Source organism: Zalophus californianus, chromosome 14 (genome assembly GCF_009762305.2).
Source record: "Zalophus californianus isolate mZalCal1 chromosome 14, mZalCal1.pri.v2, whole genome shotgun sequence".
Taxonomy (NCBI): domain Eukaryota; kingdom Metazoa; phylum Chordata; class Mammalia; order Carnivora; family Otariidae; genus Zalophus; species Zalophus californianus.
Genome location: NC_045608.1, coordinates 19,540,317 through 19,566,491, shown reverse-complemented (window position 1 = coordinate 19,566,491; position 26,175 = coordinate 19,540,317). Strand labels below are relative to the sequence as shown.

The following is a 26,175-nucleotide window of genomic DNA, read 5'->3' as shown; positions in this document are numbered from 1 at the left end:
AATACAGAAGGGACATCGCCAGTTCCAAGTCTAAGACTCAAGGGGCCCCACACACTCCTGCTCGTCTCTTGGGGCCCTGCCCAGCACCAGGAGAACAGCCCGCGCTAGTGTGCTAGAGGATAGGACAGTCCTGGAGCACAGGTGAGTCATCCCAGCCAAGGCCTTCCCAGATCCACTCATGGCCAGCTGACCCCCAGACACAGGTGAGAGCCAGCCAGCACCATCAGAACCACTTACCTGCCCTGAATCTGCCCACAGACACAAGAGCTCGCTCAGCCAAGCCCAGAGAACTGCCCAGACAACCCAATGTAAGAAATAACAAAAGGTAACATCTAAAGCCACTATGTTTTGGGGTACTTCAATATCTAGCATTATTGTGGCAATTGATAGATGATACAGGAATATTGCTATTTCTATTTTACATGTGACAGAATCAGGGATCAGAGAGGGTGAGTGACTTTCCTGAGGCCACACAGCCAATAAGTGATACAGTTAAAGTCGGACCCCAGGACTCATCATCAATGTCACTTGTTTGAGATTTATCCACGTTGATGCTTTCACGTTTCTTGCTGTGCAAGCTCTAACCAAAAAAAAAAAAAACAAAACAAAAAAAAACAAAACAAAAAACCATAATTTCAATACCCATTATCTTCTTGATAAACAAGATGGCCATTTCCAACATCTCGTTATTGGCACTTGCTGGAGTCAAAGTGGCCCCCTTCAGAGAGAAAGAAGGGAGTCGGTAAGGTGTGGCCGTGCTGGGTGCTGGCAGCGTTCCCCTTTTCCCCCAGGTGGGGGGCAGGTGCGTGAGTACGTTCATTTGGATCAATTCATTGGGCTGTACGCTACTGGTGTGTGCATTTTCTGGGCAAGTGTAATATTTCCATTTAAGCTTTTTTTAAAACAAGAAGAGAAGGCTGGAATGTGTCTACACGTGTTTCCTGGTTCCTGCTCCCAGTGTCTGGAAGGTAGCTCCTAGGAGAGAAGTGCCTCTAGGGCTTTGTTAGGTATTGCCACCCTAGGATCCAAAGGCTGGGCAAACCCTCCCATCCAGAATTTCCACCCACCCCCAGAGCATGAAGGGCTTTCCACGGGGCAGATGCGAGCCACGTGGGAGGAGCATTCAGCTGGGGCAAAGTGGGAGAGGAGGCACAGGTCACCCCAATGAGGAGACGGCTGGGGCAGCAAGGCCTGGGGAGCCCCAAGTTCCCCAGGACAACTATAGGGAGACTGCTTGGAGACAGGGGAGCAGCAGAGAGCTGGGGAGCCTGGAGTTAGGGTTTCGTTCAGTGGCGGGCCAAACGGGATGAAGTCAAGGGTGGCTGAAGGACCGGACCATCTCCCCTCCCCCAGCCCCCCGCCGGCCAGCCTCCGGCCCTCCACGGAGCCCAAGCCTACCTGCCGGTACCGCTCCAGGGTGGACACGAAAGTCCGCTGGTAGAAAAGCAGCTGCAGGCGCTCATGAGCATAATTGTGGCCCAGCTCCTCAAAGGTGGCAGCCCGGTCCTTGCACTGGTGCCGCGGGTTCTGGAAGCCCGGAGAGTCCACCACCGTGATGGAGGCCATGGAGAGGTGGTGGGAAGAGAAGGACCTGGGGAGAGATGAGGGAGACCTCAAGACCACGTGGAATCTCTGATCCCAGCTGGCCCAAGCCTCCCACCCCACCATCGCAGATACAGTGAAACTGAGGCTGCGCACTGGGTGGGTGTGGGGATCCAGCAGATCTGGTGCCAAAATGAGGCTCACCAATTACGGGCTGTGTGGACTGGGGCAAGTTACTCAACCTCTCTGAGCTAAGGTTTCCCCAACTGTTAAATGAGGATTCTTTCAAGCCCTCACCGCCTTGCATCATTTTGATGAATCTGTCGTGGTGGACAGAGAAGGGATTATTGGCATCAACGTGCACGAGTTGAGAGCTGTTGGAGACGATCCCACGAGGGCTCCGACCTTCCCTCTGCAACAGAGGGGCTGTGTGTCTTGGGAGAGCTACCCAACCTCTCTGGGCCTCAGCCGGGAAAGGGTCAAGGATGGCCACAACCCAGAAGGTTGTCAGGAAGGCTGGAGGTGATGAGACATCTGGGCTCTGAGGGCCAGTTGGGCGGTGGGGTTCGTACTCAGTAAAGGTGGCCTGATATTATGATTATTATCACGATTGGCCCTGTGCTCTGCAGGGTGCTTATTTCAACCTTAGCTCTTCTGCACGACCTGCCAAGGTTTTCCTTCTGTATCACGGGGCCAAGAAGATCAGCCACCACACATGCATGCGTGAAAACTGTCAGTTAATGCTCAGAAAGCCAGGTGTCTACGAGAGGCTTGTAGGTGCTAGGAGAGTGGGTTCGGCATCAGCGAGATGCAGTTTAAAGGATGCGATGAAGCAGCCGCCCTCCGTGGGCGGAGGCAGCTTCTTTCGCCAGTGGTTCGTTTTCCACCCCTGGTACACCTTCCTCTAAGCACGCATGACCCCCTTGGTTTCTAGATGCTGTGTCTGTGGCCTCAGATGGTAATTGCTCCAGCGGCGGGAGAGCAAGCAGATTCCGTGTCCCAGGGTCATCGGAGAGCCCCAGCTGCCCTGTCGCTCCGCACCAGCCTCAGCCCGGCTAACAGGATGCCGGAAGCCTCATGACGCCCCCCGCCTTCAGGGAAGAGGGTGGGAAGCCCTTACGGTGATAGACATCCAGCTCCCCGCTGCTGCAGCCTGGTAGGTGCATTTCAGAGACACGTCCTGGCTCCCTCGAGAACCACACCCTGCCTGCACCCTACCCTTAGCAGAAAATTTTAAAAAGAAATGGACCAGAACAGTGTGGGGGGTTATTCAGACAAACGTGAAGGTGTGAGGTGGGAGCCCAGCACTGGGGCTGCCTTCCAGCCCCACCTTTCTGCGCCTCCGTTAGCTCAGCTGTAAAATGGGCTGATGTGCAGAGTCAATGATGCAAGACCAGTGAAACCATGAGCGCCGGCCGTTGTTTTACTTTAGCGGGGGCCCCCAAATTGTTCGCTTTTATTGTCGGTGGTTTATGATCGCTATTAGGAAGAATTGTTTATATACATTACCTCTTTTAATCTCTCGCCATGGCCCTGGGGGACAGAGCTATTTTACAGGTGCAGATGGGGAGGTCAGAGAGCTGAACTGATTTGCCTTGGGCTGCCAAAGGGGGAATTTAAACCCAGCACTACTACCCAGCTCAAAACCTCATTCTTCCCCAGCCCCCCCAAAACCCCACTAAAGTGCCCAGTGCTTGGGCTCATTTGTGTATCTGTCGAAGAGTCGTTACCTATTGATGAGTGAGACAATAACTGCAAAGAGCTCTTGGTACAGGCCCGAGGCCATCCCCTCCACACACTCTGCGCCCGTCATCTTGAGCCCTGGAGAGGGAGAGAGGGAAGGGTGGATATCCATGGTCAGGACCTTGCCTGGGGCCAAGGACAACACTCCCCAGGCATCGCTGCTGGCCTCAGAGAAACCCCCTCCCTCCATACATCCCTCCACTGCTGAAATTACGTACCCACACTCTTAGAACCAAGTTCAAGCGTCTTATCAGGACTGACCGGGTTCTGTGTCACCTGGCCCTACCTCCTCTCCAACGAGCGCTCCTGCTCATTCCTCAGGGATCAATCCAATGTCACCTCTTCAGGGAAGCCTGCCCTGATTACCACCCCCATTAAGCCAATTCCCAGTCCTACCTTGCTCCTTTTTCTTTAGTTAGTTTTCGACTAAGGTATGACTGACACACCAAAAGCCGTACCTACCTATTTAATGTATACATCCTGATGAGCTTGAAGATAAGTGTAGGTCACCGTAACAATGCCCTAAGCCTGTCAACTCTTGAGAGTTTCCGCCCTCCTTCTTTGTGCCTAAGTGCGTGATTAGAACACCTCACATAAGATCTACCCTCTAAAAAGAATTTTCGGTGCACAATACAGTATGGTAACCAGCAGCTCTATACCGCGCAGCGGACATACTCATCCGCTGGTTGTCTTACTCGTCTACTTATTCATCGGCGTTCCAGGGTTTATTCGTCTTGCACAAAAGAAACTACGTACCCTTCCATCATTCTCTCCCATTTTTCCCCTCCCCTCAGCCCTGGGCAACACCGCTCTACCCTCTGCTTCTAGGAGTGTGACTATTTTAGATCCCACATATAAATGGGGACGTGAAGTAGATCATTCAGTGGTAAAAAAGAAAATCCAGCCATTCCCTACCACGTGGATGAACACAGAGGACGTTAGGCTACATGAAACAGGCCAGACACAGAAGGACAAAGCCTCCCTGCCTTTACAGCACTGAGCTCAGTATATTTTTACTTGTGCAGTTTAGCTGTTAACAACAGCCCTCCCGCCCCCGCCCGGCGCCAGGCTGGGAGCAACCCGAGGATGGGGACCATGTTGGCTCCCAAACCCCCAATGCCTGACACATAGTAGGCACTCAGATAATGTCTGTTCTTCCCCCTTTCTGGAGGGAAATTTGGCAGTTCTGTGTCAGAAGCTATAAAATGGTTGGACTTAATAATGCTTGGACTTAATAATTTCACTCTTGGGCTTTTATCCTAATGAAATATTCAGAGAAACAAAGATTTCTGGGTACATATGTTCTCCTGATTGTTGATTAAATTGGATGAAAATCGCTTTTTTTTTTAAACAACCTGAATATCCAACAATAGCAAGTGGGTTAGGTAATTTGTAATCCGTACAAAGGAGTGCTTAAAGCCAGGCATAGACGCATACTGAATGAGAGGGGGAAAGCGCCTACCTGTCACGTTAGGAGGAATAAAAATGCTTCGCAAACGAGTAATATAGTCATGGTCTCAATTTTGTTTAAACACACACACGCGGCCCGTTAAAATAGCCAGCCTTGATGAGGGTGCACGGAACAAAGCAGAGTGAGAATTTGGGAGGGGCGGGTCAGATCGGAAATCCTGATCCTTAGGTGCTGGTTCCATCCACAGAATCAGAAACATGATTTTCACATCTGCAGTGGGGCTGGAGACACAGTCCTGCCTGTACATTCCAGGGAGCCCCCTGCAGCCCCATAGCACTTCCCCTCCCTCTGGTAGCTCCACCCCCAACCTGGGCGGTTGCTAGGCAACCCACAGCCTCTCAGCATCTCTCCTAAGCCTGCTGGTCCCCTGTCTGCTTCTCAACTACCCTTGATACCTTGGCCTGAGACGTAATTAGTGTTAATATCTGAATGTGAGTGCACGTATGCTCATGTACCTGTGCACGTCTGTGTGCTTCCTGCAGTGTGTGCCTGTGTGTGGTGTGTATACGTGCCCGTGTGGTGTGTGTAGGTTCCTGCGTGGCCTCCCTTCTCCCACCCATTCCCCAGGCTTCCCCCTAGCTAAGCCATTTGAAGAATAAGTCAAATCATGGCATTCCCTGCCTATGTCTTTGCGTGGTTTCTCAGGGGTCTGAGCATAAAAACTCTAGTTTGCAGAGTCCTACATGAGCAGACCACCCTCCCCCACTCATCTACTAGCCTCATCTGCTAGCTTCCCAGCCCTCTAGCCATCCAGCCTTATTTCTGTACCTCAAACTGGAAGGCCAGCCTTCCTTGGACAAGATAAGGGCTCAACAGACGTTAACAGCCAATGGAAAAGTGTTGGCCCCTTGGCACTGCTCACAGTGTCCCCTCTCCATAGCACAGGGTGCCTCTCAGGTTTCGGCAGAACTTTCCGGACCCTGGACAATGCCAGTTGGCCACAAGCCCTGTGCAGGTAGGAACTAAGTCCACTTCTGCCCACAAGGGCCTCCCTTGCACCTAGAAGGTCTGCATATAAGCAGGTCCTGATAAGTAGGTGAAGGCGTGTTGGAGCGTCCACTGGCCTGGCCCCGGGGGGAACCCAGCCCACCCAGAGAAGCAGCAGTGCAGCACCTGAGCTGGTCTCCTCTTCCTCAACGGCCCGTTGGCTCAGCCCAGATGTCACTTGCTCGATGATCTGTCGCAAGTGGTGCTTGAAGGTGGCCGTGTTCAGCTCCTCGTATTCACAGCCCAGGGCCTCAGCTGCGTGGTTTGCCCACTCAAACCGCATGAACTGCTTCCGGCCCACTGCAAGAGGGACACAGCAGAAGTATGGTGGTGAAGTCCTGGGAATGGAGTGGGTGGGCTCCCAAGAGGACCTCCCGGGGGTCTCATCGCTGCCTACCCTCTGGACTGCCCCCCCACCCCCAGCAGGGAGCCGCAACACCCAACCTGGGCAGGGGTCAGGTTTCCCAAGAGACATGCTTATCTTACTTCCTCGTAATTTGCATTGTTCACTTTTTCAGAACAATTAAAATGATCACGTGGATCCTCTAAACGTGGAACTGTGGAACTGATAGTAAAAGTGTAATCTGTCCACTCGGGTATTCACCCACCTATCCATCCACCCATCCACTACCCCCTGCTGCCCACCTATCTAACCATTCAACTACCGACCCAGCCACTCACCCAGCCATCTCACCACACACCCATTTATTCAAAACACACTTGTTGAGCTCCTACTATGTGACAGGAACTGCGCCACTGGGAAATCAATGATGAGCAAGACAGACAAGGTGCCTGTCCTCATGGAGCTTACAATCTACTGAGGTTAGAGTAAGACAATAAACATGTAAACAAATGGATGAATAAGATAAATTCAGGTGATAATATTATCAAGTTTTTCCCCTTAAGGAGAAAATAAAAACAAGAGATGAGGTCAAGGGAAACTGAGAGCATCCCTGTGCATCCATGGTTGTCAGAGAGGGCTCTCTCTGAGGATGTGATATCTGAACTGGGTTATGAAAAATGAGAAGGAGGTGGCTACCTAAAGAACCAAGGAAGAGCTTTAGAAAACTGTATTAGAAGGGCGCCTGGGTGGCTCAGTCGTTAAGCGTCTGCCTTCGGCTCAGGTCATGATCCCAGGGTCCTGGGATCGAGCCCCGCATCGGGCTCCCTGCTCGGCGAGAAGCCTGCTTCTCCCTCTCCCACTCCCCCTGCTTGTGTTCCTGCTCTCGCTGTGTCTCTCTCTGTCAAATAAATAAATAAAATCTTAAAAAAAAAAAAGAAAACTGTATTAGAGTATGATGCCAACTGTGTAAATCATTCTAAAGTGTTGTAAAATAAAATAGTAAGGGGCGCCTGGGTGGCTCAGTCGGTTGAACGTCCAACTCTTGATCTCTGCTCAGGTCATGATCTCAGGGTTGTGAGATCGAGCCCCACATCAGGCTCTGTGCTGAGTGTGGAGTCTGCTTAAGATTCTCTCTCTCGGAGGCGGAGCAAGATGGCGGAGGAGTAGGAGACCTAGATTTCGTCTGGTCTCAGGAATTCAGCTGAATAGGGATCAAACCATTCTGAACACCTACGAACTCAACAGGAGCTCGAACAGGAGAGTAGCAACAACTCTCTGAACAGAGAAGTGACCACTTACTGGAAGGTAGGGCTTGCGGAGAAGTGAATCCGAGGCGATATTCGGGAGGATAGACGGCGGGGGAGGGGCCTCCGCCGGCCGCTTCTGGCAAGTGATAGAGCCGCGGAGCACAAAATCGGACCTTTTAGAAGTCGGCTCCGCTGAGGGACGTCGCTGCAGTGGCTAAGCGGGGGGTGGAACCCTCGCGGGACAGTGTGGACTCAGGACCCTTGGGGTCACAGAGATACCGGGGTGCCTGAGTGCAGCAGAGCTCCCAGGTATCAGAGCAGGGAAACCGGCTGCAGATACGGAGCAGAGTCGTGGGCTCTCAGCTCGGGGTGGCCATAAACTGTGATCTGCGGCCCAGTCGGGGCACGGCTCCCCCAGCAGGGACCCAACAAGCAGCAGATCCGGGGAGACTCCCCTTCCTTCCCGGGGAGGAGCGGTGCGGGAACGCACTGCAGGGATCTGCTGGGTTTGGAGACTCCGCGCGGGGTCGGGTGCCAGAGATAGAAACGCTGGTCACAGGCCGGGTGAGCACGGAGTGCGGCCGGAGACCGGGGACACGGAAGTGACTGCTTTTCTCTGGGGGCGCACTGAGGAGCGGGGCCCCGAGTTCTCAGCTCCTTCAAGTGGAGATTGGGAGGCCACCATTTCTGCCCTGGGCCTCCAAAGCTGTACCGAGAGCTTGCAGGGAACAAAAGCTCCTGAGAGCAAACCCGAGCAGCTTGCTTAGCCCGGACCGACAAGGGCGGGGCAATTCCGCCTCCGGCAAAGACATTTGGGAACCACGGCAACAGGCCCCTCCCCCAGAAGATCAGCACAAACAGCCAGCAAGCCAAGACCAAGTTGATCGATCAAGGAGAATAGGAGAACTCCAGCGCTAGGGGAATACTGCACATAGATTCATGGCTTTTTTTTTTTTTTTTTTTTACCATGATTCATTATTTCATCAAAGTTAATTTTTGTTGACTGTTTTTTTTTTATTTTTCTTTTTCCCTTTTTCAACCAACATCTTATAAATCCCTTTTTAAAAAAAAAAAAACATTTTTTATTTTTCATTTTTAGAGTCATATTTTATCCCTTCATAGTAGTTACCCTTATTTTTGGCATATATATATAAGTTGTTCTCTCTTTAAAATTTTGAGGTACAGTTTCTTCTAACAGATCAAAATATACCCTAAATCACTAGTGTATGGCTTTGTTCTAGTCTCCTGCCTGATCACATTCTCTCCCTTTTTCCTTTTTTTTTTTTTCTTATATCTTCTTTCTTTTTTCAAACAACTTATCTTACCAAGTCCTTTTATAAAATCTTTTATAATTTTCATCTTTACAGTCATCTTCCATCCCTTCATTGTATCAACCCTTATTTTGTACATATATGTCTTTCTTCCTTTAAAATTTTAGGAGGCACTTTTTTCTAACAGACCAAAATACGCCCAAAATCTAGTGTGTGGCACTGATCTATGCACTAGCCTGATCATATTTGATCATATTCTGCCTTTTTTGTATTGTTTTGTTTTAGTTTTTATCTTTTTTTTTTTTTTTCTTTTTCTCTTTCTTTTTTCTTTCTTTCCCTTTCTTTTCCCCTGGTGTCAAGTCTTTTCTGATTTGTATACAGTATATTTGCTGGGGACGTTGTTAACCTGTTAGCATTTTGTTCTCACATTCATCTATTCTCCTCTGGACAAAATGACAAGACGAAAGAAATCACCTCAGCAAAAAGAACAAGAGGTAGTACCGTCAGCCAGGGACCTACTCAACACCGATATTAGTACGATGTCGGACCAGAGTTCAGAATCATGATTTTAAAGATACTAGCTGGGCTTGAAAAAAGCGTGGAAGTTATTAGAGAAACCCTTTCTGGAGAAATAAAAGAACTAAAATCTAACCAAATCGAAATCAAAAAGGCTATTGATGAGGTGCAATCAAAAATGGGGGCACTAAATGCTAGGATAAATGAGGCAGAAGAGAGAATCAGCGATATAGAAGACCAAATGATGGAAAATAAAGAGGCTGAGAAAAAGAGAGAGAAACAACTACAGGATCACGAGGGCAGAATTCGAGAGATAAGTGATACGATAAGACGAAACAACATTAGAATAATTGGGATCCCAGAAGAAGAAGAGAGAGAGAGAGGGGCAGAAGGTATATTGGAGCAAATTATAGCAGAGAACTTCCCTAATGTGAGGAAGGAAACAGGCATTAAAATCCAGGAGGCACAAAGAACCCCTCTCAAAATCAATAATAATAGGTCAACACCCCGACATCTAATAGTAAAACTTACGAGTCTCAGAGACAAAGAGAAGATCCTGAAAGCAGCTCGGGAGAAGAGATATGTAACCTACAATGGTAGAAACATTAGATTGGCAACAGACCTATCCACAGAGACCTGGCAGGCCAGAAAGGACTGGCAAGATATCTTCAGAGCACTAAACGAGAAAAATATGCAGCCAAGAATACTATATCCAGCTAGGCTATCATTGAAAATAGAAGGAGAGATAAAAAGCTTCCAGAACAAACAAAAACTAAAGGAATTTGCAAACACGAAACCAGCCCTCCAAGAAATATTGAGAGGGGTCCTCTAAGCAAAGAAAGAACCTAAAAGCAGCAAAGAGCAGAAACGAACACAGACAACAGACAGTTAACAGTCACCTTACAGGTAATACAATGACACTAAATTCATACCTTTCAATAGTTACCCTGAATGTAAATGGGCTAAATGCCCCAATCAAAAGACACAGGCTATCAGATTGGATTAAAAAACAAGACCCATCGATATGCTGTCTGCAAGAGACTCATTTTAGACCCAAAGACACCCCCAGATTGAAAGTGAGGGGGTGGAAAACCATTTACCATGCTAATGGACACCAAAAGAAAGCTGGGGTGGCAATCCTTATATCAGACAAACTAGATTTTAAAACAAAGACTGTAATAAGAGATGAGGAAGGACACTATATCCTACTTAAAGGGTCTATCCAACAAGAAGATCTAACAATTGTAAATATCTATGCCCCGAACATGGGAGCAGCCAATTATATAAGGCAATTAATAACAAAAGCAAAGAAACACATTGATAACAATACAATAATAGTGGGGGACTTTAACAGCCCCCTGACTGAAATGGACAGATCATCTAAGCAAAAGATCAACAAGGAAATAAAGACTTTAAATGACACACTGGACCAAATGGACTTCACAGACATATTCAGAACATTCCATCCCAAAGCAAAGGAATACACATTCTTCTCTAGTGCCCATGGAACATTCTCCAGAATTGATCACATCCTAGGTCACAAATCAGGTCTCAATCGGTACCAAAAGATTGGGATCATTCCCTGCATATTTTCAGACCACAATGCTTTGAAACTAGAACTCAACCACAAGAGGAAAGTCGGAAAGAACTCAAATACATGGAGGCTAAAGAGCATCCTACTAAAGAATGAATGGGTCAACCAAGAAATCAAAGAAGAATTAAAAAAATTCCTGGAAACCAATGAAAATGAAAACACAACTGTTCAAAATCTTTGGGATACAGCAAAGGCAGTCCTGAGAGGAAAGTATATAGCAATACAAGCCTTTCTCAAGAAACAAGAGAGGTCTCAAATACACAACCTAACCCTACACCTAAAGGAGCTGGAGAAAGAACAGCAAATAAAGCCTAAACCCAGCAGGAGAAGAGAAATCATAAAGATCAGAGCAGAAATCAATGAACTAGAAACCAAAAGAACAGTAGAACAGATCAACGAAACTAGGAGCTGGTTCTTTGAAAGAATTCACAAGATTGATAAACCCCTAGCCAGACTGATCAAAAAGAAAAGAGAAATGACCCAAATCAACAAAATCATGAATGAAAGAGGAGAGATCACAACCAACACCAAAGAAATACAAACAATTATAAGAACATATTATGAGCAACTCTATGCCAACAAATTAGATAACCTGGAAGAAATGGGTGCATTCCTAGAGACGTATCAACTACCAAAATTGAACCAGGAAGAAATAGAAAACCTGAACAGACCTATAACCACTAAGGAAATTGAAACAGTCATCAAAAATCTCCCAAGAAACAAAAGCCCAGGGCCAGATGGCTTCCCAGGGGAATTCTATCAGACATTTCAAGAAGAATTAATACCTATTCTCCTGAAACTGTTCCAAAAAATAGAAATGGAAGGGAAACTTCCAAACTCATTTTATGAGGCCAGCATTACCTTGATCCCAAAACCAGACAAAGACCCCATCAAAAAAGAGAATTACAGACCAATATCCTTGATGAACATGGATGCAAAAATTCTCACCAAAATACTAGCCAATAGGATCCAACAGTACATTAAAAGGATTATTCACCAGGACCAAGTGGGATTTATTCCTGGGCTGCAAGGCTGGTTCAACATCTGCAAATCAATCAATGTGATACAATACATTAACAAAAGAAAGAGCAAGAATCATATGATCCTCTCAATAGATGCAGAAAAAGCATTTGACAAAGTACAACATCCTTTCTTGATCAAAACTCTTCAGAGTATAGGGATAGAGGGTACATACCTCAATATCATAAAAGCCATCTATGAAAAACCTACAGCGAATATCATTCTCAATGGGGAAAGGCTGAGAGCTTTTCCCCTAAGGTCAGGAACGCGGCAGGGATGTCCACTATCACCACTGCTATTCAACATAGTATTAGAAGTCCTAGCCACAGCAATCAGACAACAAAAAGAAATCAAAGGCATCCAAATCGGCAAAGAGGAAGTCAAACTCTCACTCTTTGCAGATGATATAATACTGTATGTGGAAAACCCAAAAGACTCCACCCCAAAACTGCTAGAACTCATACAGGAATTCAGTAAAGTAGCAGGATATAAAATCAATGCACAGAAATCAGTGGCATTCCTATACACCAACAACAAGACAGAAGAGAGACAAATTAAGGAGTCGATCCCATTTACAATTGCACCCAAAACCATTAGATACCTAGGAATAAATCTAACCAAAGAGGCAAAGGATCTGTACTCAGAAAACTATAAAATACTCATGAAAGAAATCGAAGAAGACACAAAGAAATGGAAAAACGTTCCATGCTCATGGATTGGGAGAATCAACATTGTGAAGATGTCAATGCTACCTAGAGCAATCTACACATTCAATGCAATCCCCATCAAAATACCATCCACTTTTTTCAAAGAAATGGAACAAATAATCCTAAAATTTGTATGGAACCAGAAGAGACCCAGAATAGCCAGAGGAATACTGAAAAAGAAAAGCAAAGCTGGCGGCATCACAATTCCGGACTTCCAGCTCTATTACAAAGCTGTCATCATCAAGACAGTATGGTACTGGCACAAAAACAGACACATAGATCAATGGAACAGAATCGAGAGCCCAGAAATGGACCCTCAACTCTATGGTCAACTTATCTTTGACAAAGCAGGAAAGAATGTCCAATGGCAAAAAAACAGTCTCTTCAACAAATGGTGTTGGGAAAATTGGACAGCCACATGCAGAAGAATGAAACTGGACCATTTCCTTACACCACACACAAAAATAGACTCCAAATGGTTGAAAGACCTAAACGTGAGACAGGAGTCCATCAAAATCCTAAAGGAGAACACAGGTAGCAACCTTTTCGACCTTAGCCGCAGCAACTTCTTCCTAGAAACATCGCCAAAAGCACGGGAAGCCAGGGCAAAAATGAACTATTGGGATTTCATCAAGATAAAAAGCTTTTGCACAGCAAAAGAAACAGTCCACAAAACCAAAAGACAACCAACAGAATGGGAGAAAATATTTGCAAATGACATATCAGATAAAGGGCTAGTATCCAAAATCTATAAAGAACTTATCAAACTCAACACCCAAAGAACAAATAATCCAATCAAGAAATGGGCAGAAGACATGAACAGACATTTCTCCAAAGAAGACATCCAAATGGCCAACAGGCACATGAAAAAGTGCTCAACATCGCTCGGCATCAGGGAAATCCAAATCAAAACCTCCATGAGATACCACCTCACACCCGTTAGAATGGCTAAAATTAACAAGTCAGGGAACGACAGATGTTGGCGGGGATGTGGAGAAAGGGGAACCCTCCTACACTGTTGGTGGGAATGCAAGCTGGTGCAACCACTCTGGAAAACAGTATGGAGGTTCCTCAAACAGTTGAAATTAGAGCTACTGTTCGATCCAGCAATTGCACTACTGGGTATTTACCACAAAGACACAAATGTAGGGACCCGAAGGGGTACGTGTACCCCAATGTTTATAGCAGCAATGTCCACCATAGCCAAACTGTGGAAAGAGCCAAGATGCCCATCGACAGATGAATGGATAAAGAAGATGTGGTATATATACACAATGGAATATTATGCAGCCATCAAAAGGAATGAGATCTTGCCATTTGCAACGACGTGGATGGAACTGGAGGGTGTTATGCTGAGTGAAATAAGTCAATCAGAGAAAGACATGTATCACATGACCTCACTGATATGAGGAATTCTTAATCTCAGGAAAGAAACTGAGTGTTACTGCAGTGGTTGGGGGGTGGGAGGGATGGGGTGGCTGGGTGATAGACATTGGGGAGGGTATGTGCTACGGTGAGCGCTGTGAATTGTGCAAGACTGTTGAATCACAGTTCTGTACTTCTGAAACAAATAACGCAACATATTTTAAGAAAAAAGAAAAAGAAGAAGATAACAGGAGAGGAAGAAAAGGGGAGTATGTCAGAGGGGGAGACGAACCATGAGAGATGATGGACTCTGAAAAACAAACTGAGGGTTCTAGCGGGGAGGGGGTAGGGGGATGGGTTAGCCTGGTGATGGGTATTGAGGAGGGCACGTTCTGCATGGAGCACTGGGTGTTATGAACAAACAATGAATCATGGAACACTGCACCAAAAACTAATGATGTAATATATGGTGATTAACATAACAATAAAAAAATTAAAAAAAAAAAAGATTCTCTCTCTCTCCCTCTGCCCCCCCCCCCCGCTCTCTCTCTCTTAAATAAGTAAATAAATAAAATAGTAAAAAGGAAATATATCCAAATATTAACAGTCCTAGCTGGGTAAGGGGATTCTGTATTTTCTAAATTTTCTACAGGGGTTGTCTTAATTTTGTAATCCAAATAAAAAATTAATGGCTGATTAAAACAAATAACGGTGCTATCCTTAAAGAATTTCCTCCCATTGTTTATCTCCCCATAAATGTGTTTCCTTCTTGAAATAAAAATCACAACTGCGAACAGATTTCTCAATCCATCAGAAAGAAGTCATAAAGGCCCAGTTCTTCAAGACGATATCTTGAAGAAGCAGCCTGGTTTAAGGCAAAATTGGACATTTGGACAAAGACTTCATGTGGGTCTCGCTACTCAAGGGAAAGGAGCTCTGGCCCCAGGGTTACTGAGGGGCCACAAATAGCCATGCTTATTGACATCCTCCTCAGTGCCAGCTACTCAGCACTGATCTCACAAGAGAGGTTTCCCATTTTACAGATGATAACACTGAGTCTCGGGGAGGTAACACAGTGAATAAGAAGTCCTGGCATTTGCGAAAATTATGAAGAAGGTGATGATGGTGGTGATGAAAGCAGTCACCACTCACTGACCCTATTTTATTCAACATGTCACCTTTGGGCAGCTCATAGCTTCTGGAGTCAGAAAGCCTGCATCTGAGTCCCAGGTGTGACAGGTGAAAAAAATCAGTACATGCATGGTAGCTGTGATTACTTCTTATCATCTTCATCATCATCGTCATCATGAAATCTTCACAAAGGTCCTAGAAAGCAGCCTTGTATTCCCATTTTACAGATGAGAAAACTGACTTAAGAGACATCACCAGAAATCAGATGGACACTAAGTACTAGAACTACTATTTCACCAAAATCAACCCGTCAAATACCATTTTTAGGACATTTGCCATATCTCTGTGACCCTCGATCAGACTTTCTTTAAAATGGACTTATCTTTTTCACTTAAGTAAATACGTTGTGAAAGGGAATGTTATAGCATTATCTTAAATTAGAACCCAACTGTTCGCGGGAGCCATTGAGAGAATGTGACCACCCATTGACCTTCAGGCTGGCCCCAGGACAACAGGTGACTCCTCACCCCCTCCCGTGTGAAACAGACATTCTGCCCACCTTCGCCCAGCGGGAGCCATCGAGGAAGATGTTGTTGAGACCATCTGGACTGACTATGTGACTCTCTGTAAACTTTTAAGACTTTGGTTGGTTCCGGAAAATGTACAGGGCTGGCCAGGGGAGGCAAGGCTCGTATGTAAGTTTCCTTGCTTATTACACCTGGGGCTTACCAATCTGGAGTGGTCTGCCTTTCTTTGACCTCCCCTTTCCCTCCCTGAGGTGGGGCCAGTTTGCAAACCAACACCATTATCATTTGTCACAAACAGAAAGGAGAAATAATACAATATGAGCACAAAAGTATCTTTAGATTCTAATTAGATACAGTTACCTGGGAGCAGGAGGTCTGCGTTTTTCGTTGTTGTTGTTGTTTTGTTTTGTTTTAAGATTTTATTTATTTATTTGACAGAGAGAGAGACAGAGAGAGGGAACACAAGCAGGGGGAGTGGGAGAGGGAGAAGCAGGCTTCCTGTGGAGCAGGGAGCCTGATGCGGGGCTCGATCCCAGGACCCTGGGATCATGACCTGAGCTGAAGGCAGACGCTTAACGACTGAGCCACGCAGGCGCCCCATGTCTGCCCTCTCTTTGTCAAAATGCAAGATTAGAGAGTATTAGAGATTTTAAAGACGGCTAGTCCTGAATGAGACTTCTTTCTTCCTGTGTTGGGGGTTAGAAGGGAATTAAATAAGAGATAATGTTCTAGATGGGTGATGTCCTGTAGCTCTCCTGACCTGTCAACCTTCTTCCGCCACTCTCCAAAATATTCCTCCCACCCTCCACCGACAGTGAGCTTCTGTACCTCACTGAGCTGGGGAGAAGTCAGGAAGGGAATTGGCAATGGCTCTTTCTGAAAAGAGGAGCAGTGAACGGCCTCAACCTGACTCTAAGTCCTGCCTGACAAGGGGGATATTTCCCAGTGCGCTCACTGAGCAGCATCTTGCTGGGGAAATCCAGGGAGCACACAGGGAGCTCTGCCAAGAAAATGCACTTTTTGCTTCCAGTTCCCTGAAGGCTGGCTGGTGCACAAGATCCAACCCCATGGGTTCCTTTATCTTTGTACAGACATGGGTGGAAGCCAAAGCCTCTTCAATGGGGCCTGAGAAAGGTGGCCCCTGAGGCAGGGACAGGAACATGGACACTGGACCAGACAGAATCTGAGTCCCTTTCCTGCTTGCCACCATTCCCAGCTCCAGTCTTTGGGCAAGCTGCACTGCCTTTCTGAGCCTCAGTTTCGTCATCTGTAAAATGGAATCATAAAACCCCAAACACTTCTTCATACGGCTGAAGGGATGGGGTGATGTGTTTACACTTACATGGAAGATACCCAACAGAGTGCCTGGCCCCAAGAAGACTTTCAATAACTTTCTAGTCCCTTCTCTACCTGTGAAACCCAAGAGGGCACCACTCACCCAACAGGGATTGCTTCGTTCTGACGGCCACAGGGACTCCTCCTGCAGAGCTTTCTATACGTGGTTTCGAGAGAGGATTTGAGGGATGGATGATGAATCGGTGTGCTCCAGATGTGGGCCACGCCCCAGGGATTCTGAGCCAACTCCACAGAAAGGCGGACACATGTTGGCTCAGCACCTCCCACCGACCTATTCCAAAGCCAAGGACAAAGCTGTCCTCGGAATGCCGCCGGGGTTGGAGATTTCTGTCCAAGAGATGCTCATGTACTTGATCGCTCCCTCTCCGGAGAAGCCATCACTTGATGAACAAGGACAGCCATCAAGCATCAGCACATGCCATGTGCCAGGCACTGTGCTGGGTGCTTCCTCTGCCTCTTCTCCTTTGCTCTCATCAAAAGTCTCTGAGATAATTCAAAGGTGGGGAACGGACCCTGCAAGGCCTAGCTTCTGGTCCAAGGCAGTACAGGGAGTAGTGACCGAGCGGGATTCCGAGGCTTGTGTGCAGATCTCAGACCGTGCAGTAGCCGCCTGCTGATCTGCTCCAACACAGTCTGTATGCTCACTGCTCTATCCGGATCAGAGCCGGAGCCAGGAAGTGCTCAATAAACATTTGTCAAGTGGGTGATTAAATGATGAAAGGAATCAAGAAAGGAATGCACGTTTCTCGATTGTGGCCAGCCCTGCCTACTTTCCCTCCCTGCTTCTCAAAAGACTGGGGAGAGAGAATCTCTGTTCTCCTCTCCCCATGGCACCTGCCATCTGAAACTTAGAGACGGCCTTTTCTAACCAGAAAGATCAAATACCAGACGAAACAAAAGCGAGAGAGGCGGAGAGACAGAAATGGAAACAGAGAGACAGGATGGAGCCGGCTCGGAGGGCGCTCTTTGTGGGGTGGGTTTGTGGATTTCCCCCTGCCTCTAGCCCCCGCCAAAGGGGATCACACACTCAATCCAAGTGCTTTCCCACCACCCACCAGGAGGCGAGGAGCCTGTGCCCACAATGATGCCAAAGCTAAATGCAGAGATCAGTTCAGGCTGGTGCATTTGGCTGCCAGCCATTCTGCTAGTCACTGGTGGGAACCAGGACCCCGTGGCAGGTAGAAGCACAGTCTGGCTTCCGCACACATTATGTAGGGATCCTCTCCCTATTCTGCAAGCACTGCACAGGACATGGGATGGGCAGTAGGAAACGCTCCCAGGCAGCCCACCTGTCACCCCTCCTCTGTCTCAGCCACCCAGGAAAAAGAAATCAGAATGCAAATGTTTGACAGTATTACGAAGGCGAACTTAGTATCACAACATCAGCCAGCAGCACGTACTCTACACCCACCCCATGCCGGGCGCTGGGCTGAGCACTAAACCTTGCTGCCTCATTTAATCCTCCCTCCGGCCCTGTGAGGTCAATAGTAACATCACCCCTTGAATTATGAGAAAACTGAAACTCAGGGTGACCTTCCAAGGCCATGAAGCTGGTAAGGGGCAGAGGCAGGATTTGAATTCAGGTCTGCTGACTCCAGTGCTCAATATTTTAAGCATGATGCTGTGCAGAGGGGTCTTTTCTCATAATGAGTATCAATCTCAAGTCAGTAAGGCGAAAACTCCAATACCCTTAAAATCCCCCTTGAGAATCTCAAATTGCCCGTAGCATACAGTACTGTAGCTTATCTTCACAAGTCCAGCACAACAAGCTTTCCCTCCGGCAGAACAAGGAAATGGGCGGCTTGCCTTTGGGGGCCATGACTTACAAAAAGATACACACCTATAACTACTCTAGCCTCGCATTTGCTTTGCACGCATCACTGGATTTACATAAATACAACGCATGTATGATAGGAACCACCCACCCTTGAATCTGTTCTCTATTAAAAAAAATTATTTGCAAATGCCAAGTCTGTTCTTATTCTTAGTGACAAATGGTCCATGCCTCTCGCCATGGCCTGGAGGATGCACAACCGAGTGCATCTACACTGAGGGAGGGGACGGTTGTGTGACCTTGGCTGATTTCTCAACTGCCTTGCAAGGTCTGCAGGCTGGGTGTTGTTAAGCCTGATTTTATAGTAGAAGCTACTGAGACACAGAAAGGGGTATTGGCCTGCCCTAAGTCACACAGCACAGAAGTGGCTGACCTGAGCCTCAGGTCCTGACCTGAGTCCAGGTTCCTGACTCCCAGGTCAGTGGCATGGGTTAGGGGCGGTTCTGGTACTGCCACATATCCCACTTTAGATCTAACTGGAGCATACACATGAGCTATATGTAGGTCAAGTCAAAGAGGAAACAGGGACAGACTTCAGATGCCAACATGGGGGTTGTGGGGGGGGGCAGCCACAGAGCTGTGACAGATCCGCCATATCCCTGGGGCTTACTGCACTCCCTTCTGATGAGGGTGTTCTCTCTTAATGGCACCTGCTCGTGCAAGGGGAGGCTGGAAGGGCCATGGAATTAAAATCCTCAGCCTTCAAGCAATGACTGCAGGTGACACCCTTTGAGTGGGATGACTCTGGGTGCGAGCTCTATGCTGCCCCCCAGAGGTCTCTGGCGCGATTGAGCCCCAGTTGCCCACAGTGGAGACTGGCTTGGTAACACACCCTTGGCAGCAGCCTGCCTTCCCCACTTCCTGCCAGTACTTCCTGGGATCACCTCCCACGGGAACCATCTTGGCCTTGAACTCTTGAGTCAGCAGCTGGACCCATGTCAGGTGTTAAGACTCAGAGAGGGCTTGAGAGGCTGATCACACTTAACCAAGTTTGGTTTGAATTTCCCTTCAATTATTGAGGCCAAAGGAAGGTTCTCTGAAAGGGACCCAAGGCTTGATAGGCTGTTATTTCTTTGTGTCTGTCTGTTCCTCTGAAGCCATTTGCACATCCGGGGTGAGGCCTGGCTTCAGCCAGTGTGCCATCAAGGGCAGGGCTGAGTCAGAAACTGTCCATGTGGCAGAGTGGTACAGAACAAGGCAGAGCAGCCACACAGCTGGGGCTCAGTTCCCCAAAGGGGCTCCTCATAGCCGTCATTCCATGGAATGTTCCTCAGTGCCAGTGGGAAGAGAAGAATCCTGTCTCATATCAAGTTGGTCACTGCTTGGTGAAATAAGTTTCTTAACTGCGGGACTTCTCAGAGCCTTTAAAGTACATCTGATGAATCTCCAAGAAGGGGACATTCTGTTCAGACTAATTTGGCCTCAGAATGCTTTCAGGAGCATCTTGCAGGTCTAATGTCCCCATGAGACACTAGTTTAGGAAACACTGGTTTGTAGGAAGAGCCCTCAATTAACCAGGTGACCCTGGACAAATTGCCTTACTTGAGTCACTTACCCAGGGTCACTCTGCTGGTAAGAGGCAGGCTGGGATTTGAATAGAGAGGATGCACAAAGGAGCAAATGAGAGACGGGAGAAAGGAAGGAGGAAAGGGATGTATTGGGACCAGTTTCCGAGATGCTCAAATCCACCTGCAAAGGCAGGTTTTTCCCTTTATGTTCAGTACCAAAAACAAAAACAAAAAACCGAGAGAGAGAGAGAAAAAATAATAACACGATTGCTTTCCCACGTGCATCATGAGTTCAATTGCTATCAATTACTGCAGTCTCCTGCATTTATTAATAACCAAGTTATTTCTCCTTTCAACAACTTCCAACAATAGCCGTGCTGTTGCTGAATTACTGAGCATTATGTGACTTATTTATAACGCTGGTGCATCTGGGTCACATTTCCTCACACAGAGGTTTCCTATTCGAATGTCTGCAAAGAAGGAGGCCACCTACAGGGAAGAGATAAGCCTAAAAGTCTACAGACGCTAGAAGAAAAAGCAGTAGCGCTCGGCAGACAGACTGCCTGGGTTCAAATCCCACCCCTCCCGCCTAAAACCCCGTGACGTCGGGGAGGTCCTGCCGCCTCCTAGAGCCTCCACGTCCTCTTCTGTAAAATGGGACTCTACCCCCATGAACTTCTTGGGAAGCTTCAGTGAGGTTACACTTGCAGGTCGCTTAGCAAGGGGTCTGTTCAAGAGCTGTCTGCTCCTATAGTGACAATCACGCTCTGAGATTTCTGCCCTTAAAAGGGGACAAATGGGTCAGCAAGAGAAAGTCCGGGAGCCAACACAATGCACGTACCTGCGGCTCCCTGCCCAGGGTGCCCAGCAAAGTCCTAATGTTGGGACCATGGAAAATGCAACCCTCTTACAACCTGGAACTTCAAAGCCCTTCCTGCTTTTTTTTTTTTTTAAGATTTTTATTTATTTATTTGAGAGAGCGAGAGAGAGTGCATGGGAGCATGAGCAGGGGGAGGGGCAGAGGGAGAAGCAGACTCTCCACTGAGCAGGGATCCTGGGGTTCGATCCCAGGATCCTGAGATCATGACCTGAGCCAAAGGCGGACGCTTAACCCACTGAGCCACCCAGGCACCCCTGCCCTTCCTGCTTCTTATGGCTGTTCCTGCATGTCCCTACTGCCCCCCTGCCCTCCCCACCGTCCCCCTGCCCTCCCCACCTGGACCTATTGTTCCACCTATCTGGCTTTGGAGAAAGTTGCCATCTGCCCCAGGACTTTTGCCTGTCTGCCCAACCAGTGCTCCCTGCAAGGCCTGGCCAATAAGCCATCTATAACCCAACTGGAATCACTCATCACCCAACTAGAATCACTGTTCACACACTAATGGCTGAAAGACAAGGCACAGACCACTCCCAGTGCTCTGGGGAGTACGAGCAGGTGTTTTGGAAAAAGAAGTCTCACCAGACAAATCACTTGGGGCAGCATCTGATTAAACCAAGGAAAATGCAGCTGCATTACCACAGGACTTCTCAGAACCTAGAGTACGCCCATGGGCACCGGGAATTTACAAGAGAAGTGGGCATGGGGAGGAGTCTCCCGAGCTATTATGATCAAGAGGGAAAAAGCAGATATGGCATCTCTGGGGTGGTGGGAACTATGGAAAGAAGCGGAGGCTGGACATCCAAAGACAGATTCAGCCTGGCTGTGAGGTCTTGAATAGGAGATGTCCTCTCTCTGAGCCTCAGTTTTCATATCTGTGCAATGGGTGGCTCCTCTCCCAGAGGGCTGTTTGAAGGATGAAATGAGACCCTGGATGTGAAGGTGGCTGAGAATGTCCCCAGAGCCAGTGATCTGAGCTAAAGAGCAGGGCAGGTGGAAGGCATGACTGGTCACCCTAGGAGGAACACTAGGAGCGAAGGCTCAGGGGCGGGGCCAGCAGCAGGTGCCTGAGCCACTTGCCTGAACCACACCGCTAGTGAGGCAGAAGTCGGGACCAAAGCAGCCCGGGCTAGCCCCAAGTCAAAATGCTTTTTCTACAGTCAAGTGTCCCTCCGCAAGACAAGAAGAACGGGTCGCTCAACCTATCACACTGTCCCCTCTGGGGCTGCTTCCTGGGGCCCAAGGGGAGCCCAACAACAGCGGGTGCTTCCCGAGGGCTCACCGCGTGCATGGCCCCGTGCGGGGTAAGCACGTGATCTCATCAACGCACCAACCGTGTACGATTTGCATGTACTGATGACGCCACGGACTACTCGACCTCACGTGGCCTAAAGAATAGGAAGGAAGGCTTCAAGGACGGAAGTCCTCAGTCCAAAATTGGGCTCCTCCCCTTCCCAAATCCACGACCTTAGATAACTTACTTTACTTCTCTGAGCCTCCACTGACTCAGCCATAAAATGGGTGTAACCTACCATCTAGGGCTCTGAAGATTTAATGGAACAACCTGCACGTAAATCAGGCCTGGCAGAGAGTGGATCCTCAGTAAACAGTAAGAGTGAACAAGTCCACCGTGGTGGTCACGGTTGTTACCCTCCATAGTGCGGCGAGCTATCGAGGAATGGCGAGTCGGCGCATGCGCAGTGGGGTCATAGTGCTCTTCCCCCCCCCCCCCCCACCTCCTCCTCCCCCTGCCTTCCGCCTTCTCCAGTAACAGGTTAGTAGGGTTTCTGGTAATCAAAGCTTAAAGAGAGCCCATAGAGCATCTGGTCTACCCCCATGAAGCAAGTCCTTCCCCTCTCTGAGCCTCAGTTTCTGTATCTGTCAAATGGGGTCATAGCACTCACTCCGTGGAATTGTTGAGATGGCCAAAGCTCTTAGAGTAGTGCCCCGCACATAGTAAGCAGGAGATAAATATCAGCTGCTGTTATTATTTACGGGAAACAGAGGCTAAGAAGGGGGGAGAGGCCTTGGCAAGGCCACCCAGCACGCAAGTGGCTCAGCCTCTGCGAAACCTGGTTGCCGAGGCGTTCCAGCCTCCCAACTCTGGCCTCCCGAGGCGTGGGACCCCCAGCGAGCGGCGCCTTCTAGCCCCAGCCACTTCAGGGTTTTGCCGGGCTTTCTAAAAACTGTAATTGTTTACATCCCCGAGCAGCCATTTCAGCTTAATGAATGGATTCAATACGCTCAGAAAATGCAGAATAAATCCTCGCCTGTGGCCCAGAATAGGCCCGGCTGTACCAGCTGTTGGGCAGGGAGCCAAGCCACCAGCTGGGGCAGGGCTGAGATGCGGGGCCTGTGTCTGCACAAAGGCAGGCGTGTGGGATGGGGCCCAGGAGGGGACAGGCCTGGGGGATGCTGGGTCCAAGGACAGATCAGTGCAAACCCTAGATTGTAGAGCCCAGTCACCTCTTAATCAGAGCCCTGTGTCAACCCAGCATCGCCCTTTAGGTTGGTACCTTGTGGGGGGGGAACACAGAGGCCCCAGGCTTTGCTCGAGCCACTGCGCCTTTGCTGGGTGAGGCTCCTCTGCCTGGGGCTGACCACTTTGAACTTAGTGTCCCCTGCCTACAGTGTTCTCTGGGCATCTTCTGTGCACTTGTCTGGGTCAGTCTCCCTTGATCAGACGGAAATTTTGTCTTGGAAAGTGAGGGTGGTGTCCCAGGGCAGCCAAGGCACAGAGGAGAAGACAGGAAAGGCGGAGGGGAGAAGGAAGGGCCGAGCAAAATGAACTCAGAAATGGCCCAGGAGCCCAGAGACTCGGATTCTCTGGCCTCACTGTGTGACCCTGAACAAGGCCCTTCCCCTCTCTGATCCTCCGTCCCTGCCCGATCCAAAGAGGGGCTCAGGCCTGGCACGATCGTAGCCCCTTCTAGGCAGGTAGCTCCCCACTTCACCCCCTGCAGGGTGTTCATAGAGCCAGGCAGGTAGGATGCCCTCTCTGGCTTTGGCCGGGGCAGATCCGGCTATGAGAGGCCGAGCTTGCCGTCTGAGGCTCTCTGCAGGGAGAAACCATATAGGCCCAGACTGCAGTTGTTCTGCTCCTCCTGACTCAGTGACTTGATGGCCCTTCACCCAGAGCCTGAAGAAATGAACAGCCCTGGTCCCAGCCACCTGGGGCCCAAACGCCAACCTGAATCAGCGCTGTCGGGGAAAATATAGAGGGGGTGCCTGGACGCTGAGCTCTGAACACCTTGTTACGAGTGTGTGGCTTGTCTTCTTGGGGGCAGGAGAGAGCAGGGGCGGTGGGCCAGGCAGGGAGAAGCTGCTGTCAGGGGAGGGCAGCGGGGCAGGGAGCTGGCACTGCAGATGGGGGACTGGCCTGGCTGCAGTGAGCCCGGCGTGCTTCACCTACGGAAACAGAAGTGAGCGCAGACGAGCACACAGAGGACAGGAGTGGTGGACAGAGGAAGTGTCCCCAGAGTGGAGGCAGTAGGTCCATTTTGAAACACCAAGCCTTCCTCTGCCCTCCAGGAACACAGGGATCAGCAGACAGAAGGTCCAGCTTCGTGCCACTTAGAGCTGTGTGACCCTGAGCTAGTGACTTCACCTCTAGGAGCCTTGACTTGCCCACCTGCAAATGAAAATGAAAACAGAAGTGCCTACGCCACAGGCTCGAGAGGGTTCGATGAGCCAACCCAGGTAACACCCAGGGGATGCTAACCGGGCCACGCATGTTCAAATGTCAAGCCCTGAACACACCCTTCCATCCGGCAGTTCTGTGTCCAGGAGACCAGGCCTCCAAAATGCTCGCTCCCAGGCACCAGCTCTGCTTACAAGCATGTCTAGAAGACCAACATGCAGAAAGCAACCTGAACGACCCACAGGAGAGCAGCTACACATATGGAACCCCCCCAATAACGGGCAGGTCCCTGGAGTCAACAGAATTCAGCACATCCCGATGACCCAGTTGCTGGTCCCTGCCACTGGGGACCATGCCATGGCTGGAGGAGGCTCACAGGACTGTGTGTTCCTGCCCCAACCTCCTGTGAGTCTATCGTGACTTCAAATTGAAAAGTTTAAGAGAGAAAACAACAACAACAACAAATCTCAGCCTTCGAGGGCAGCGAACTGTCGTGTAGGATGCCATCACAGTGGAACATGACAGTACACATTTGTCACAACCCATAGAAGGCACAATAGCACGAGTGAGCCCGAATGGAAACCCTGGACTTGGGTTAATAATAACAGCATGTCCGTCTAGGTGCATCCGTTGTGATTAACGTCACCTTTACATCATTACCAGTGTTCACCTTGTGGGGGCAGAGGGACCTTCGTTCCTCTCTATTCTTCTGCGTGGTTTCCGTTTCTCAAAGGAAGACAGCTTCACGGTATGATGTGTGCAGTGGTTTATGAACCCAAACCAGTAAAGCACTTTACATAGAGCTTGAGTATACGGTCCCAGCTTTGGGTTGATGGGATTCCCTTTTACAACTCCCACCGGCCTTCTGCATGCAGGGTCTCGCCCCACTGTGGGGGAGCATCTGGCCCCCTCCCCTGATCTTTGGATGGGCTGCCCTGGCTGCTGGAAGTCAAGGCTTCCCAGCAGAAGGTGGGGGGCTGGGCCTCCGTCATTACGACTATTGTCTCTCTTTCCTGTGCCCCCCCCTGCACCGGGGCTCCCCGAGTTATGACCCCATCCGTTCCGGGACTGGCATCTTTATTACAGTGAGTTATCATCACCCTATTACGAGGCCCCCTCCTCGGGTTATATATGGGCCTGACGGTGTCATATATTAGGCAGAGGGGTCAGCAGCAAGTAGACTGAGAAATTTAGTGAAAGAAAAATAAATTAAACCTCCCCCTGGCCTTCGGAGGAAAAGGAGAGCAAGGCAACGGGGCCATCCAGGCAGCCATCACTCATCCTGTGGCTATTTTGGATTCTGAACATGATTGTCGCTTTTGTAAGTAATGAGGGACGGCAGGCAGAGTGACAGTCTCGGGCTTTCTAGTCAGAGTGCACATCATCTCTTACCGTGGCGGGACCGCAGCGATCCTGAAAGAAGAGCCCGCGTCAGCCTTGCGAACTCTAGCTTTCCTGGGGAACCTGGCACCCCCCACCAGAAGTGGACAGACTTT

At 48.9% G+C, this 26,175-nt stretch overlaps 1 protein-coding gene across 3 annotated transcripts in view; it reads right to left on the bottom strand.

The window, feature by feature from the left end:
* Positions 1–26,175, bottom strand: part of MYO18B (myosin XVIIIB) — a 264,358-nt gene that overhangs the window by 184,914 nt on the left and 53,269 nt on the right. For all 3 annotated transcript variants that reach the window (XM_035724040.1, XM_035724041.1, XM_027577179.2), the window contains exons 13-15: positions 5,870–6,043; positions 3,273–3,363; positions 1,399–1,591 (exon numbers count right to left, since the gene is read on the bottom strand). In XM_035724040.1, the coding sequence (XP_035579933.1) occupies positions 1,399–1,591; positions 3,273–3,363; positions 5,870–6,043 (458 nt within the window). The remainder of the gene's footprint in view (positions 1–1,398; positions 1,592–3,272; positions 3,364–5,869; positions 6,044–26,175) is intronic.